The 15,854-nt window shown below is 46.9% G+C and overlaps 1 protein-coding gene across 50 annotated transcripts; it reads left to right on the forward strand.

Annotated features, from left to right (window-relative positions):
- The first annotated feature begins 392 nt into the window (after positions 1–392).
- Mbd1 (methyl-CpG binding domain protein 1) lies at positions 393–15,755 on the forward strand. 50 transcript variants are annotated; one of them, XM_013075949.3, is made up of 18 exons: positions 393–554; positions 1,875–2,009; positions 5,657–5,771; positions 5,869–6,035; positions 6,120–6,202; positions 6,436–6,476; positions 6,854–7,000; positions 7,094–7,222; positions 7,402–7,476; positions 7,744–7,860; positions 7,943–8,011; positions 8,657–8,824; positions 9,137–9,436; positions 9,530–9,667; positions 10,009–10,140; positions 10,227–10,288; positions 11,445–11,516; positions 13,148–14,092. In XM_013075949.3, the coding sequence occupies exons 2-17, from the start codon at positions 1,900–1,902 to the stop codon at positions 11,482–11,484; spliced, it is 1,893 nt and encodes a 630-aa protein (XP_012931403.1). In that variant the 5' UTR covers positions 393–554; positions 1,875–1,899; the 3' UTR covers positions 11,485–11,516; positions 13,148–14,092. The 50 variants fall into 50 exon arrangements, with proteins under 50 accessions (XP_012931403.1, XP_087048859.1, XP_087048849.1 ...); XM_087192733.1 differs by lacking the exons at positions 11,445–11,516; positions 13,148–14,092 and adding an exon at positions 14,861–15,755 and having other exon boundaries at positions 393–593; XM_087192723.1 differs by lacking the exon at positions 13,148–14,092 and adding an exon at positions 14,861–15,755 and having other exon boundaries at positions 5,869–6,202.
- Positions 15,756–15,854: the final 99 nt, after the last annotated feature.

The raw sequence follows: 15,854 nt of genomic DNA on the forward strand, positions 1-15,854 counted from the left end.
CTAACGGAGGGGATGCAGGGGGCCACTGAGAGGGCTGGCAGGGAATGCTCGTCCCGTTGGGAGGTGTGCAAGTGCAGCACCAGGCTTTGCGCCTGCGGACTACTCGAAGACACAGAGACCATACTGTCCACACCGCTTAGGTCGAGACTGGGCTGCTAGGGGAGGATGCGCTATCTGGGAAAGCCAGCAGCGCACTCGCTGCAGTCCCCCGAAAGGGAGGGGGTTGTAAACTGCGGTTAGAATCAGTGCGCAGGCGCAGCACACAAAGGGCGCGCGCAGCTTTGGGGCTTCGGCACTCAGGCGCGGCAGCCTCCCCAGTAAGGGCACGTGCCGCCAAAGCCGCGCAAGTTTCACGTCGGGGGCGGAGCCTGAGAGGCAGGCAACGGATTTCCGGTTCCGGGAGCAACGAACAGCGGCGGAGGCGACAGCTACCGTTTCCGAGGAGGAGGCTGCGGAGGAGGAAGAAGAGTAGAGCTAGGCGGGTCGCGGGCGGGACCCTTACCATGGGTCTGAGGGCCTAGATCGGCGGAAGTTACGGTCCTGGTGCCAAGCTGGTGAGACAGGCGTAGGAGTGGAGAGCGCTCAGGCTGAGGGTAGGAAGGAATTGAGGCTCAGAACGCTGACGGGAGGAATGAAAGGCCTTCAGGCCGAGGAGGTGGAGGAATGGCGGCGTTGGCACATTAAAAGGGAGCAGCAGAGGGAGTTAGACGGAGGACAGGATGGAATGTGGCTCAGAACGCTGATAAGAGCATCAAGATCTCGGAATGAAGACGGGTTGGAATGGAGGAGATTAGACAGTGCAGGGGAGACACCGGGCCTTCCAAGTTAAGGAGAGATAAGTGGGGGTTCATAATGCTCCGAGGGAAAAATAAGGGGCACTTACGTTTATGACAGAGAGAAATGGGAGGATTGGGATGCTGAAAGGGAGTGACGGGGCACTCACGGAGTATGAATAGAGTATCAGGAGGCCGACAGAGATGTTGTGATCCTGGGACATGAACGGTGAGGAAGGTGGGGACAGTTTGGAGTGCTGAGGGAGAAATCAGAGTTTCTCAGGCGGATAAGAGAAATGGAGGATGAGAACATTGAAGGGAAAGAGTGGATAACTTTCTGGCTGTAAAGGAGAGGGATAGAGAGATTTGGGGGCAGAGATTGGGGCAGTTGTAGATCAGAACACTGAAGGAACAGAAGTTGTGGTTGGGGGAACTCTTGGGCTGTGACAAGGGAGACGTGGGAGGTTTCCAAACAGGAATAGGAAGAATGAGGGGCTGTTCAGGGCAATGATGCAGAGGAGCAGGGGGCTCCTCTGCAGAGGATGCAGAGGAAGTTGAAGTCATTTTACTGAAATAGGATAATTACGAGGATATGCTGGAGGAAGAAGTGGGACAGTTAAAATCCCGAAAGAAATTGGCAACTCTAGGGTCAAGGAAAGGGGAAATAGGAGATCACAGAAATGAGTCTTAGACTGGTTTTAAGAATTACAGGGGTGTTAGGGTGACACAGAGGAAAGATAGGATCACTTATGTTAAAGTCAGGGAAGGTCTCCTGTGCCAAAGACAGGTAGGAATGAGGGAGAAGAATAGAAAGGTCTTGGTTTTGTGATAGAAATGTTGGACTCTCAGTCTGAGAATGGAGAGCAATGGCAGCTAGCAGGTTGAGGAGGAGGAAGAATGAAGAACCCCTGGTTCCAGGACAGGGAAGATTAGGGATGGGAATGGGGTTTTCTCTCCCATACATGAGCTAGTTCCCTGTGGCAGGTGCTAGGTTTTAGGCAGAGAATTAAAGGATACCAATGATTTGTGTAGCTTGGGACAGTTTACCCCTCTCTAGAGCCTCAGTCTCTCCCATACCCCCCACCCTTCCCCACCTTGCAGGCTGCTGCTCCTTCTTGAGGCCTCCATGGCTGAGGACTGGCTGGACTGCCCAGCCCTGGGCCCTGGCTGGAAGCGACGTGAAGTCTATCGCAAGTCAGGGGCCACCTGTGGACGCTCAGACACCTATTATCAGAGGTACTGGGTGGGTTGTGGGCAGAGTCAGGGGAGGGGTTGAGCCTGGTTAGGTACAGGTTAAAAGAGAACGTGGTTAAATTTATGGGTAGATTTCAAATTATGCACATAGTCAATCCTCATTATTCAAAGATTTCATATTTGCAAATTCACCTACTTAATAAAATTTATTTGACCAAAGTTAATATGGTGCGTTCGTGGTTATTCACAGACACACAGAGCAGTTAAAAATTTGAGTCCCCCAATGCATGTATTCCCAGCCAACATTGAACAAGGCCTTTTTTGTGTCAGCTTTCATATTGTAAATAAGCATCCTTTATGTGATGTATTTAGTGCCGTGTTTTTCTCATTTTTGTGTTTTTCTTGTGATTTTACTGTGATCCCCAGATAAAATACTGAAGTGCCGTGTAGTGTTTTTAGTGCAAGAAAGCTGTGACGTGCCTTATGGACCTGTCAGATAAGCTTCATTTGAGCATGATTTACAATGGTGTTAGTTGTGAGTTCAGTGTCATGAATTAAAAGTATGGTACATCCAGAAAAAGAAGAGGATACTTGTGAGGCCACTCCGGGAAGTACAAAAAGTAACATCTATATTACTTGATCAAGCTGTGGAAAAGATGGAAAAGCAGCTAAATTTCTGGAGCCATAAAATAACCAATAAAGCATTTTGGACACCATTATTATTTATTACAAGGAAAGCCAAAGACATGTTACCCGGTATTAGGAAAATATAAGCCTGTCTTAGTGCTGGCTGGCACATTTCAAAAGTTGATATGGCATGAAAAATGTTAAACTTACATGCTGTGCAGGTACAGATCAGGTATCGGTGGGGAAAAGTCTTAAAAATATTTGTTTCATGTTACACAGGAAAAGGGTTATTTAATTGGTGAGACTGACTTCTTTTTTTTTTTTGAGACTGACTTGTTTGATGAGGACGTTGGCAAACAAACCTATATGACAAAGACAGCCTTCAATGCCCCTGGCTTTGAATCATTCAGACTTTACAATCATTTATAGAAATATGTAGATTAAGAAAGGTGTCTTTAAACACCTAAAACAATATTATGTATTGATGAATTAAAATGTGACCAAATTTTTGCTGGAACTTAACCTTGTGTTTTTCATAGGAACATTGATTCACTAATTCAGGGCTCATGGCAGCATTAAAAACCATAATTACCATGAATAATGAGAATTGACTGTAAATGTAAAAACAAGTTTATAAACATTTTCATGTTTTCAGACATAGTGATATGGTTATTAAACTTTCTACACTGTGTTTTCTTTTTGCGTCAAAGTTGCCATTTCTCTAAAAAAATGTACTGGAACCATAAATAGTTTCTTTTGACTCATATTTACATATTTGTATAAAACTTTCAGAACTTGTGAATAGTTGTCAAGAACTATGGGATCTGAGGTTTTTACCCTACTTATGAAGACAAGTGCGTTCATGACAGTTTTGTGGATGCTGGTAGGAAATATGAGACTTATGGGTCATAGATGAAAATCAGTTTATTACACCATTAGCAAGATCCAGAATATTGTTTTTGTGCTAGTGCCTTGAATCCCAATTCCCGTCTAGTTACATGAAGATTGTCAAGTAACATTTACTACACGTACAGTGAATTGTATTATAGGGAAACAGGTGTAAACTTACAGAATTAAATCTTTTTTAATACTAGGATAGTAAATATGCTTCGTTTTTGCTCTGAAAAGAGACCCCATCTTTTATCTTCCAAGGTTATTTATTTGCTTTACAAATGTCCTTGAAAAGGTAGTTTATTATAAAGGACAATCAGTGCCTCACACAGAAATGAATAGACCCAGAGAGTATTTTTTCCCACTATCAATTATTTTATATTGTATGTAGTTTCATTTTTATATATTTTAAACAATTTCTTTTACGTGTTTACTTGATTATGTAATGCTTATGTATTTTAAATGTTACTTGATATGTTTGTGTTCTCATTTGTGTTATTTATATAAAATATTTTCAATACCACTAGTATTGTGTTGTAGATATATGCCTTTTTCTTTTTGGTACTGGGAATTGAACTCAGGACTTTTTTCATGCTAAACAGGCACTTTTCCACTGAGCTACATTCTCTACATTTATCTTTTAAAGGTCTCTAATATTATTTCTCTTTTTTTGTGGTGCTGGGGATCAAACCTAGAGCCTTGCACATGCCAGGCAAGCACTATGCCACTGAGCTACATCCCCAGTATCTGCTGTGGCAGTGGTGGCAAACCTGTGGCATGCATGTTATGTGTTTTTCTTTTAAGACAAAGGATGTTAATGTATGAGTTTTTTCTAAACTGGAACTGAAGTATTCAGGTTTAATTGCAGTGTTGGCATTTTGAGATGAATAAGTAGGTTTTGGGTTGCAGTATGGGCATTCATCTCTAGGTTTGCCATCACTGCCCTATAGTCTCTTAGTGTTCTTTTTTTATTTTTTGTTTTAAAGATAAGGTCACACTGTGTTACCTAGGCCAGCCTTGAACTGCTGGGCTTAATTGGTCCTCCTGCCTCAGCCTCTCAAGTAGTTGGTATTACAGGTGTGCACCACTGCACCTGAGTTTTGTGTTTTTTAATTTTTTTTTTTAGACTATTTCTCACTGTGTTGCCCAGACTGGCCTCAAACTCATTCTTCCTGCCTTCGCCTCTCAAGTAGCTGGATTACAGGCTTGCACCACCATGCCTAGCTGTCTCTGCATTTATACAGTTATGTGTTGCTTTTAACAATGAAAATACATTCTGAGAAATGCATTGTTAGGTGAATCTATTGTGCCAGCATCATAGAGCATAGTTACACAAAGCTAGGTGGTATAGATGATACAGTCATGCATTGTTAAGGACAGAGATATGTTCTGAGAAACATGTCAGGCAAATTCACCACACAAGCATTATAGAATGCATCTATACATACTAGGACAGCTAGTACAGTGTCACTGGACAATATAATCTTCTGGGACTACTTTTGTATATTCAGTTCATCATTGATCAAAATGTAGCATATATGTATATACATATATGCATATATGTGTATATATGTACACATATACATATACACATGTTACTGCATTTTGCTTCTTGCATGAGAAAATGATAAAATCAAGAACTACTGTAAACATGAGATGAATAAGGCTGCCACTTGTTTAACATGTCATACTATTTTACAGTAAACTTTTTTTATAAATGGGAATATACTTGTGATTGAAAAGCATGTAGTAAATATATAAACCAGTAATAATCACTTATCAAGTATCATGTATTATATATATGTGCTGTACTTCTATGTGACTGGTAGCACGGGCTTTTTACACAAGCCTCACCACATTATAATGGCAGCAATGTTGCTAGACAGTAATAATTTCTTAGTTCATGTAATCTTATGGGACTGCCAAACAGTATGTGGTCTATCATTGGCCAAAACATTATACAGCTTGTGACTTTATGTTTGTAGATATGCTGATATTTAGTCATATTTTATATTTATTTTCATTACTCAGGATTACTTGGTATGGAACCTGGGTGGGCCTCACAGGCCCATTCCAGGCTGCTTTCTGTATCCCACTAACTTTAGAAGGGTTGAATGAGTAGAATGGCATTGGCTCTACCTGGGTACCAACTCATCTTAGCCCTTCCCCAGCCCCACAGGAGACAGGATCCGAAGCAAAGTTGAGCTCACCCGATACCTGGGCCCTGCGTGTGACCTCAGCCTTTTCGACTTCAAACAAGGAATCTTGTGCTATTCAGCCCCTAAGGTACTTCACAATGTGGGGTGCCCAAGGCAGGGGTCACTATGCTGCCTAACACCCATACAATGACCCACACTCTTCCTGCCCTCATTCTCATCTCCAGGCCCGTTCTGTGGTTATTCCCAGCAAGAAACGAAAGAAGCCTTCTAAGCCAGCCAAGGCTAAGAAACGTCATGTTGGACCCCAGAGGGCTGAGGTCAGGAAAGAGACCCCAGAGGTTGAAACCAAGGATGATACTGACACAGCTCCAGCTTCATTCCCTGCACCTGGGTGAGTATTGGCATAAGTTGAGCCAGGTAGGAGAGAGAGACTGGAGGTGCTCTTAGGGCCCCACACCTGTCTTTCCCATCTCAGGTGCTGTGAGAACTGTGGAATCAGCTTCTCAGGGGATAGTACTGGAAGACAGCGGCTCAAGACATTGTGCAAGGACTGCCGAGGTGACTGGCCCCCCAGGGGATGGGACAATGGGAGACGAGCTGATATAGGCCCAGTTTCGGGCTAGGTTGGAGGTTGATTGGTGAATGTTAGGACAGAGGCATGGTTGGAGGTTGGATTTAGGAAGTACAAAGTGTGGATAGAGGCTGAATGGTAGAAGAGAGTCAGGGCCAAGACAGTGGGTGAAACTAGATGCCTATTCTTCCCTTCCCATTTCTCTCTGTCCCTCTCCCAGCACAGAGAATTGCCTTCAACCGGGAGCAGAGGATGTTTAAGGTAAGAGCAGTGTGCTTTCTCCTCACAGCCCTACAGTGGGACAAGATGTGATGGGGCTCGTAGAGGTTCCAGGATTGGTGATAGTTCCACACAGTATGTGAATCCTTTTGTAGGGATCAGCCCATGGGTTGGTTAGCAGACATAGCAAGGGGAATTAATAGGATGTCTGTCAACAGACACAGGGATGAAGTTAACGGGACCAGTAGACACTGTAGACTCAGTGTGGGTGGCTAATCAGTAATTATAAGATACAGTGATGAGGTTAATGGGCTAACACATGGTGATGGGAGCTGATGTTGGGTCAGCAGACATGGGAGGAGCAAGGACCTGGGGTTACCCTGCCTGGGCCTGTGACTCATGCCACTTATTTCTGGCAGCGTGTGGGCTGTGGAGAGTGTGCAGCCTGCCAAGTAACCGAGGACTGCGGGGCCTGTTCCACCTGCCTCTTGCAGCTGCCCCATGATGTGGCCTCAGGGCTGTTCTGCAAGTGTGAGCAGAGACGCTGCCTCCGGATTGTAGAGAGGGTGAGTTCAGCAGGTGGGGTGGGCCCAAGGCTCACCCCAGCTTCTGGCCCTCATAGCCCTGACCCCTTGCATCACACCTCCGGCCCCCCACAGAGCCGAGGGTGTGGAGTGTGCCGGGGCTGTCAGACCCAAGAGGACTGTGGCCGTTGCCGAGTCTGCCTTCGCCCTCCCCGCCCTGGTGTTAGGCGCCAGTGGAGGTGTGTGCAGCGGCGCTGCCTTCGGGTGAGTCAGGCTGGAGGGGCCAGCACTGGCGGGGCCAAGGCTGGGCCAGAGCTCATTCTGCTGTTAAAGTTACCGCCACTGCTGCTTCCTCTCAACCTGGCCCTGCCCACCTCATGTCTTCTTTTTTCTTCCATCTCACACTCACCTTCCTGACCTGCCTACCTGCCTTTGTCTGCCAGCACCTTGCTCACCGCCTCAGTCGCCATCATCAGCGATGTCAGCGACGCCCTCCCCTGGCTGTGGCTCCCCCTGCTGTGAGTTCCCCACTGCACACTCTGCCTGCCTGTCCCATGCATGCTTTTGTTCTTTTTTTGTTTGTTTGAAATAGGGTCTCACTATGTTCTGGGAAGGGCTGGCCTTGAACGTGTGCTCCTCCTGCCTTAACTTCCCAAGTGCTGGTATTACACGCATGTGCCACTATGGCTGGCCTGTAACGCATGCTTTCCGTATTTGGAGAGTGTCCTGTGTCTGAGGCTTGGTGGTGGCACCAAGCCCTGACCATTCTTTTGGCTCTCTCCCAGGGTAAGCGTGGCCGCCGCAGGGGAGGCTCTGATTCCAAGATGGTTGCCCAGCGGCACTCCCAAGCTCAGGCACTGCCTCCACCTCCTGCACCAGAGCCCCCAAAGCCTGCAGAACTGGTAAGGCCCTGATGGGCCGGGGGAAAGCACAACCCTAACCTTACCCAGTACCTACCCTGACCCACCCCGTTTGCCTCTGCAGCATGCCAGCGCCCTGGCGCCCTCATCACCTGCCGAAGCCATCTATTACTGGGTAGACGAGGACGAGCTAGTGAGTGGCCCCACCCTACCTGGATAAGCTTAGACACTGTAGATGCTTGGTTAACCCCAAAGAAGCGGCTGCTGTAATGGGCCTAATAAGGGAGCAACAAGGCATAGTAATGGATACTAGAATAGGATGAGCAGTAATGGGGAAGGAACAATATAGAATTAACATGTAAGGTGACAGTGCCTAATGTCAGATGAACCAACACTGATGACTAACACAGAACCGGCAAACTCAATGGTGGAGCTGATAGAGGAGCAGGGAGCATAGTGACCAGTGTTCATGCAGGATGAGCAGATATAGCCAGCAATTGATGGGACCTAATAGAGGATCAACAAAATCCTACTGGAAGTGGGGGTCAAAAACATTGTCTTGGTATTTGATTTCTCGAGAACAGCAGATACTGTGATGATACTGTGATGAAGCAGCCACAGTCCTAATAGTATTGAATGCCAGCTGGCACAATGATAGTGGCTAATATTGAACTTGCCAATGCTGAAGTGTGACAAATGGGGAGTCAGCAGACTAAGACTAGTGTGTAGCTAGCTCCCCCAATGGGACTAAAGGAGCACTACGAAGAGCACTGGAATGGGCATTGAGAATAGCCTCTCCTAGTCCTAGTGACAGCACCACCATTCCCCCCCACCCCAGCAGCCCTACACGAACCGCCGGCAGAACCGCAAGTGCGGGGCCTGTGCAGCCTGCCTACGGCGGATGGACTGTGGCCGCTGTGACTTCTGCTGTGACAAGCCCAAATTCGGGGGCAGCAACCAGAAGCGCCAGAAGTGTCGTTGGCGCCAATGCCTGCAGTTTGCCATGGTGGGTGGGGCAGGAAGGGTCAAGTGGATGGGATAGGTTGGGCCAGGTACTCCAGTGCTTGGGAGTGGTGGGCAGGCCTGTTAGATGGGTTGGGAGGTGCAGTAGCTCCAGCCAAGACATTGTGCTGGAGTAAATGACTCTAGGCTACACAGGCATTGCTAATGGGAGACTGGCAGGCTCAATGATGAGGGCTGATACATAAGGAAATTCTGTTCTGGGACTAATGGGAATTTATAGGCACGCTGAACAGGGAAGGGTGGGTGTGGTTGGTCAAGGTACTAGGTGGCCATAGTACCCCATCTCTCCTCACAGAAGCGGCTGCTGCCCAGTACCGGGTCAGGGTCCGAGGAGTGGGCAGGATCGCCCCCACTTTACCCTCGTCGAAAGAGGCCCGGTTCTGCTCGACGGCCCCGTCTGGCCCCCACTGTGAAGCCCCCTTTGGCTACGCACACAGCCCGACCAGGTCGTGCCCAGGCGCCACTGAAGCAGGAAGCAGGTGGTGGCTTTGTGCTGCCTCCACCTGGCACCGACCTTGTGTTTTTACGGGAAGGCGCCAGCAGTCCTGTGCAGGTGCCTGGCCCTGCTACAGCTTCTACAGAAGCTCCATTGCAGGTGAGGGCCCCACTGTACCCTTCCCTTCCCACTGCCACCCAGGCTCCTGCCAGGGAGCTGAGACCATGTCTGCTGCCATCCTCCCTCATGCAGGAGGCCCAGTGCTCTGGCCTGAGTTGGGTTGTGGCCTTACCTCAGGTGAAGCAAGAGAAGGCAGATGCCCACGAAGAGTGGACACCAGGCACAGCCGTCCTGACTTCTCCCACATTGCGGCCTGGCTGCCCTAGCAAGGTGGGGGCAGTGATGGATGTTCTGTTGGTGCCATAATGGGTGGTCTGTAAGCAGAGTGATAGTGATCTGTGATGGTAGCACTGTGAGAGAGTAATAGGTGTGCTGATGGTGGCTGTTCTGCACAATTATCCACAGGCAACTAGCTTTCCCTACTTTGCTGCCCAGTTAACAGGAAAATGGAGACCAGTGAGGAATGGTAAAGGATTATAGGTACAAGCTGGCATCTCTGTGCTGAACTGTGAAGGAAGTGAGATCTGTCAACACGATGACAGGTTGGCTGTAGGGACATTACTCAGTCCAACCCTGTCCTTCTAACTGCTGCCCTTTCCCACTTCTCCCAGGCAGTAGACCCGGGCCTGCCACCTGTGAAGCAAGAGCCACCTGACCCTGAGGAGGGAAAGGAGGAGAACAAGGATGGCTGTGTCTCCGAATCGGCCCCAGAGGAGGAGGCAGGAGGGGCTGGCACACCTGTGGTCAGTGCTGGGGGACACCCGTCCCTGCCCTGATCTTGCCTTAGCCCCTCCAGCCATGTTGACCCATGATGTTAATTCTTCCCTAGATCACGGAGATTTTCAGCCTGGGTGGAACCCGCTTCCGGGACACAGCAGCCTGGTTGCCAAGGTGTGCCCCACACAGTGAAGGGTGGGGATGGGGTGGGTGCCGGTCAGATGTGGACCCTGAAGTTTGAAAGTGCATCCAGCAATTTGGCTGGTTGCAGAGGGAGATAAAGACCCACCCACTGTGCTGTTCACAGCTAGTGCAGAGGGGTTTGCAGCACCCTAGAGATTTCTGCAGAAACTCAGTGCAGTACCATTCCAGATCAGGATCTCTTTTTGGGGGAGAGAGAGAAGACCCGATCATCTGATAAGATTTGAAAGAAAAACAAATACGGAGAATCTGTCCCTACCACCCTAAGAAAATCCTGTAAGGGCCAGACTTAATAATGTATAAGCTCTTACTTAGAGGATCATCATTTGAGGTCTTGAAGACCTTTGGAGTCTCTTAAGAGACCACTGGGTGTCCCTGACACTGGGAAGAGTATATATCACAGATAGTGCCAGGCTGGCCTGGATTGTGGGATGGGTAGGGGATGTGGGTCTTGAGCTCACTCCCTGGGTGCATACAGCTGCATGACCTCTGACTTGTCCTATGCCTCCCAGAGCAGCCTCTGTGGAGGGGCTTGGGCTATGTCTCTTGAGCCCTTCCTGTTGAGGTTACTGTTTCAGGTACTATGCAGAACTTTTCCGTTAGGCCTGACAATAGGATAAAGTGTAGATGTCTGTAAGGGCTGAGACGATGGGAAAAAGACAGGGGAATGCTGACTCCTACAGAAAGCCTTGCACAGAACCTCAGAGACAGGCAGCAGGAACTATTAGCTAAGCACCTGAATTGCCTTGTTCCTTCAAACCAGTTCCAGCAGACCAGAAACTGCTCCAGGTATACCTTGGGTATGACATAGTTACTGACTGAGCCTCTGCTGAGTGCACAGCAGTTTGAGGGGCCTAGTGGTGACAGCATTGAGTCTTATAAGACTTGGCCTTCCGAAGACACAGGATCCCTCCTTGAGCTTAACATTTCCCTGTATGCAAAATAATCACGTTACAGAGAAAATGCTGGGCTGTCTGAACTGGTAATATTTAAAAAGAAAGAAAAGAGATACAGGATAATTAAGTGGTAATGGGTGGAGGATTCAGAATAGTAGGAAATGGTTTTGTGATGCTCCATTTTGTGCATAGCAAACCTCATTCAACATACAGACCTGCTCCCTCTTCTCTAGGTCCAAGGGCTTTAAAAAACGTGGAGCTAGAAAGCAGTAGACTGGAGGCTTCTGCAGACTGTAGAACTCAAGGTGATATTTGCAGACCGGCTTCACAAGACAACCCTGATCTCCTAGGGACTGGACCATAGATTGGTTGCAGGGCTTGTGTGTATCAACCCTAAAAGGAAAACTTCCCAGCAAACTTGAGCAGGCCTACTCAGTACTTCAAACTTAACAGGACCCAGCTGGAAGGAAAGTCAGAATAGAAAGTTGGTCCATCTGCTTCTCCCAAAAGGAGAGATTGCATGGAGGGGTTGGGGAGATGGTATAGGGAAGGGGATGCAACTAAAGCCACCACAAACAGCCTAAATAAGCCATCTTCATAAATTAAGTGGCTTCTGATGAGACCTGGCAGTGTCTTTAAACATTTTCTCAGGGAGACAACAATTGAAAATGCAATGTGAATAAATGAGGAAAGGAAAGAAACTTCTGTCTATTGAGCTTCTATGGATCCAATGTTTTGAATCCTCAAAGCAGTCTTTAGGCAGCATTCATCTGTGCAGTTTTGCAGATGAAAAAACTGAGACTCAGATGAACTTTCCTAATGTCAAACAGCAAGTTGGTAAAGCTAGAATTGTACTGGGGCTATAAAGGCTTTGTCCTTTAAGGCACTAAACTGTTAACTGCAATCCTATGTGCAATAATATGTAATATTGCAGGAATAGTTTTCAGTGACTTTGAAAATAGAAAATGGATTACTGTAAATAATGTATAAATCCATTATACTCTTGCCCTTAGCATGGTTTAAGGAGTGCCAAAGCTATTTGGATAGGGTCACCTTGTTTGCAGAGCAGCTATTCTTGTAGAAACTGGTTTCACCATAGGCCCCATGTGTTGCATAGTAGTCTTCACCCCTAGAAGATGTCTTCTCCATTGCCTGCTGTCCATTTTGCTTGTCAGACTGACTCCCCAACCTCAGAGCAGTCTTTGGAACTAAAGTTGCCAGCATGGCCCATCTCTCCTGATAACAGGTGTCTCCTGCCTTCTCATGACCTCTCTGCTTGGTTCTTGCCACTCAACCCAGATGTCTACTAGGAGGCTAATTCCTGCCTCCAGTTCTGCTCCAAGGCCAATCTTGGCTCAGCTTTACCTCACTCAGTGTGCTTCATTTATAAAATGCCAAAAAGATCAGACATGTAATTTGTTACTTAGCTTTATAGGGCCAAGACTGACAGTGCCTCCTTAATTTTTTTATTCTCCCTTGTTCACCCCCTTGCCTTACCTACTCCCAGCCCTGTATTGGTAGTTAAGTCAGATATGAATTAGTCATTTCCCATTTGTAACTCAGAAGATACAGTTCTCTGCCACTGTCTCCTGTTCCTCTGCCTTGCCTTATTTAGTCCAGTCCCAGCCAAGACTGGGTAATCTGTTACTGCATTTTTGTCCCTAGGGTCCAATACCTAACCCTAGTACTCTTGTAATTCTGACAGTGATGTTCTCAGGAAAATTTATTTGACTGGCATTCTGACTCCTGAGTGCAGAGTCTGATTACCATTTGAGTGAATTAGGGTACAATCAGAAGAGCAGAACCACCAAGATACACATGATACACATGTGTATTTTAAGGGATTTGTCAGAGGGATTTGAACCTGTGTAATTATGGGAGCTGGTTAAACAGTCTCTGTAAGGCTGTTGTCTGCATCTAATGCTGGAGCTTGAAGTCTGCAGGGAGGCAGTCGGAAAGGGAAGATGGATGTAAAGTATGGGAGACCGAGGACACATTGGAGCCCACGAGCAAGAGTCAGCACCAATGAGAATGGCCTGGAACCTATGTCAGTCTCTCGTCGCCTCCTACTTCGATGATATGGGTATTCTGCAGAAGAAACTGGTGCCTTTCCTCATAAAATTAATGCATCTGGCCCAGGATTAGAGAGGCTGATGGAAGATCCCAGGGAAGGTGGAGCAGCTGCAGGCCTGGCTGCAGGCCTATCTGCTGCCCCACACCAAAGAGGTGAGCCAGCAAATAAGTGACAGCATGCATGAACTGCAGCAGCACATGGTGTCTTTGCACCAGTCTTCCAAGTGTAAAAAGAATATGCAGCTTCTTCACTTCTGCTCTCCAGTTCTCAGGCAAAATGTCTCTTGTGGCCTGACCTAGCCAGCAGCACACTAAGAAGGGAGTTCTGGGAAACAGCCTAGCCAAGGTGACATGTTACAAAGCCACCCTGCCATGAATCAGCTTCCAAGGGTTTCGCTGCTCATCTGAGAATAACTTGATAAAACTACGTTGCTGAAAATGCAAAGCTGAAGACTATAGATTTCATGGTGACTACAGCAAGTACAGAATTTCACCCAGCTCACCCAGAACAAACTTGCTGGTCTTGGCTGTTTTTGTGCTGTTCAAGTATTGAGAACCTAGCCCCTGGTAGGCACTGTACTTAATACTGGGATACAGAAATTAAAAAGATATGGTCCGTGCAATTTGATGTATCAATGTGTATGACACGTGAATGGATTTCCAAATTTATCTTGGAATGTAATGCTGAAAATACACATTTCAAGAAAGTATGGGGAAGCCAGTCTTTGTGAGAACTTTGTTGGGGCAAAAATTGGAAATTTAGTTTCTAACTCTTAAGCAGGTCTATTTAAAAATTACTTTTAAATGATTTTTATTGTCCCATTTATTGATTTGTATGTTTAGCATTTCTTTGGTGTGTGTCTTGATGGTGGTAACCGCGGTGACTGCCGTGGAGAAACTAGCATAGTGGGTGGCAGGATCAAGATCAGTTCTTTGGAAGGATCCAGGCACATCACTTCTGTAGGCCTTCGAGGGGTGGCTGAAATCAGGCACCTGATGCTGCACACCTGGCCCAGCCCTCCCATATCTCCAGGGGCCCGCCCTGGGGGTCAGTTCTAGACTGAAGTCATCTGGCCATCCGGGACTCACTGCTGCTGGCCTGGCAGCTCCGGGGCGGGGCCTCAGCACAATGCTGGTTCCTGAGCTAAGCTCAGAAGGAAGCAACTCCCACTTCATATAGTGGAGAAAAAGGCAACACTGAACCGGAGTTATACTGCCAGGCCTGCCCAAGGTGAGGGTGCAGCATGACAAGCTCAGAACCAACGATGGGACTTCTGACTGCAGCTGGCTGTTGGCCCAGGCTTCCCTGTGGCCTCTGAAAACTCATTCCAATGGGCAGCTCTGAACATCACATCAGTGACCCTTCCCCAATCTCGCTGGGGTGGAGGGTGCCTGGCACCAGTTTCATTGTCTCTTTTCCTGGAGGGTGTATGTGTAGGGGGATTGCTTCTCCCAGGCTCATTAGTGGCCCAGAATTCTTAAGACAGATGCAAATATCCAGGAGCCACAGCTCTGCAGGACACTGTCCAGGGAACCCAGGAAACTTCCTAACTTCTTTCTTTTTTGTTTGTTTCAGGCTACGTAAACTCTTAACAGTAAATGAAAATGAGTATTTTACCGAACTGCAATTGAAAGAAGAAGCATTATAGGAGGAAAAAAAAATAATTAAAAGAAATTATTAGAAGAAAGACTTATTTTGTGGCTGAAAAGCTGAACCAGCAATTCAGGAAATGGAATCCAAATCTAGAAATGTACCACATAGAAAACCCGAAGCAGGTGGATTACAAAGAATTAAGGAATGCTAATTTACTGCAGCCTTAAGAGGGTGTAAACATTAGCCGTATGGTGGTTGTTAGTATGCCTCAGTGACTGGCTTAGTTACTGATTTTTTTTCCTGTGATCTAGTTAGTGTTCTATGTTGCCCCCAGTTTAGAATGGGAGTACCAAAGTGTCATTTTTAATTGGCTATTAGGTACTAACTACCATCTTGCTCTTGATGGGAAATACAACTCTGGTCTCCACCTGTGCTGAGAGCCGGGTCCGGTTTCCTGATCTGTGTTGACAGTTCTGACTGGTATCCTGATGCTCAGGAACCGATTACCTGGAGTTCTGAGCACCATCCTTACCCTGGTCCACAGTGACCTCGATTCAGACTTTTTTTTAAAAAAATTGTGCCCAGCCAGGTCACATGAGTGCCCCCACCAGCCCATTTGATCTGCCCCCTTTCCTATGGTAACCATAAGTCTAAGCCCTGGTTTCTGCCCAGTGCAGTAGAATGACTTTATTAAGAAATTTATTATTACTCTTTGGATGATTTGATAAAGCACTTTGGCTCCCTGGGCCTTGAATCTGTTTCAGTGTAAAATGAGGATAATACCTGCTGTTCCATCAACCCTGTAAGATATTTGTCAGGCTCAAAGGTTGTATCTGTGAAAATATCTTGCAAATTGTAAAGAACTACACAAATACAAGGTTGTCCTGTGATGATTATTATCGCCATCATCGAGAATAACCTAGGTACAAAATTCAGCCTGCCCACAAAATTTCCACTAGTCTTCCTTGTGTTTTTA

This window comes from Heterocephalus glaber, unplaced genomic scaffold, assembly GCF_053883595.1.
Source record: "Heterocephalus glaber isolate CG9 unplaced genomic scaffold, H.glaber_assembly_v1.0 deba00000331, whole genome shotgun sequence".
NCBI lineage: Eukaryota > Metazoa > Chordata > Mammalia > Rodentia > Bathyergidae > Heterocephalus > Heterocephalus glaber.

Excerpts from the sequence above, each read along its gene's own strand:
- Mbd1 (XM_013075944.3), top strand. The coding sequence starts at position 1,900 with ATGGCTGAGGACTGGCTGGACTGCCCAGCCCTGGGCCCTGGCTGGAAG. Across the intron at positions 7,001-7,093 it reads GCCTCCGGATTGTAGAGAGG|AGCCGAGGGTGTGGAGTGTG; the intron begins GTGAGTTCAGCA and ends GGCCCCCCACAG. Across the intron at positions 8,825-9,136 it reads AATGCCTGCAGTTTGCCATG|AAGCGGCTGCTGCCCAGTAC; the intron begins GTGGGTGGGGCA and ends CTCTCCTCACAG.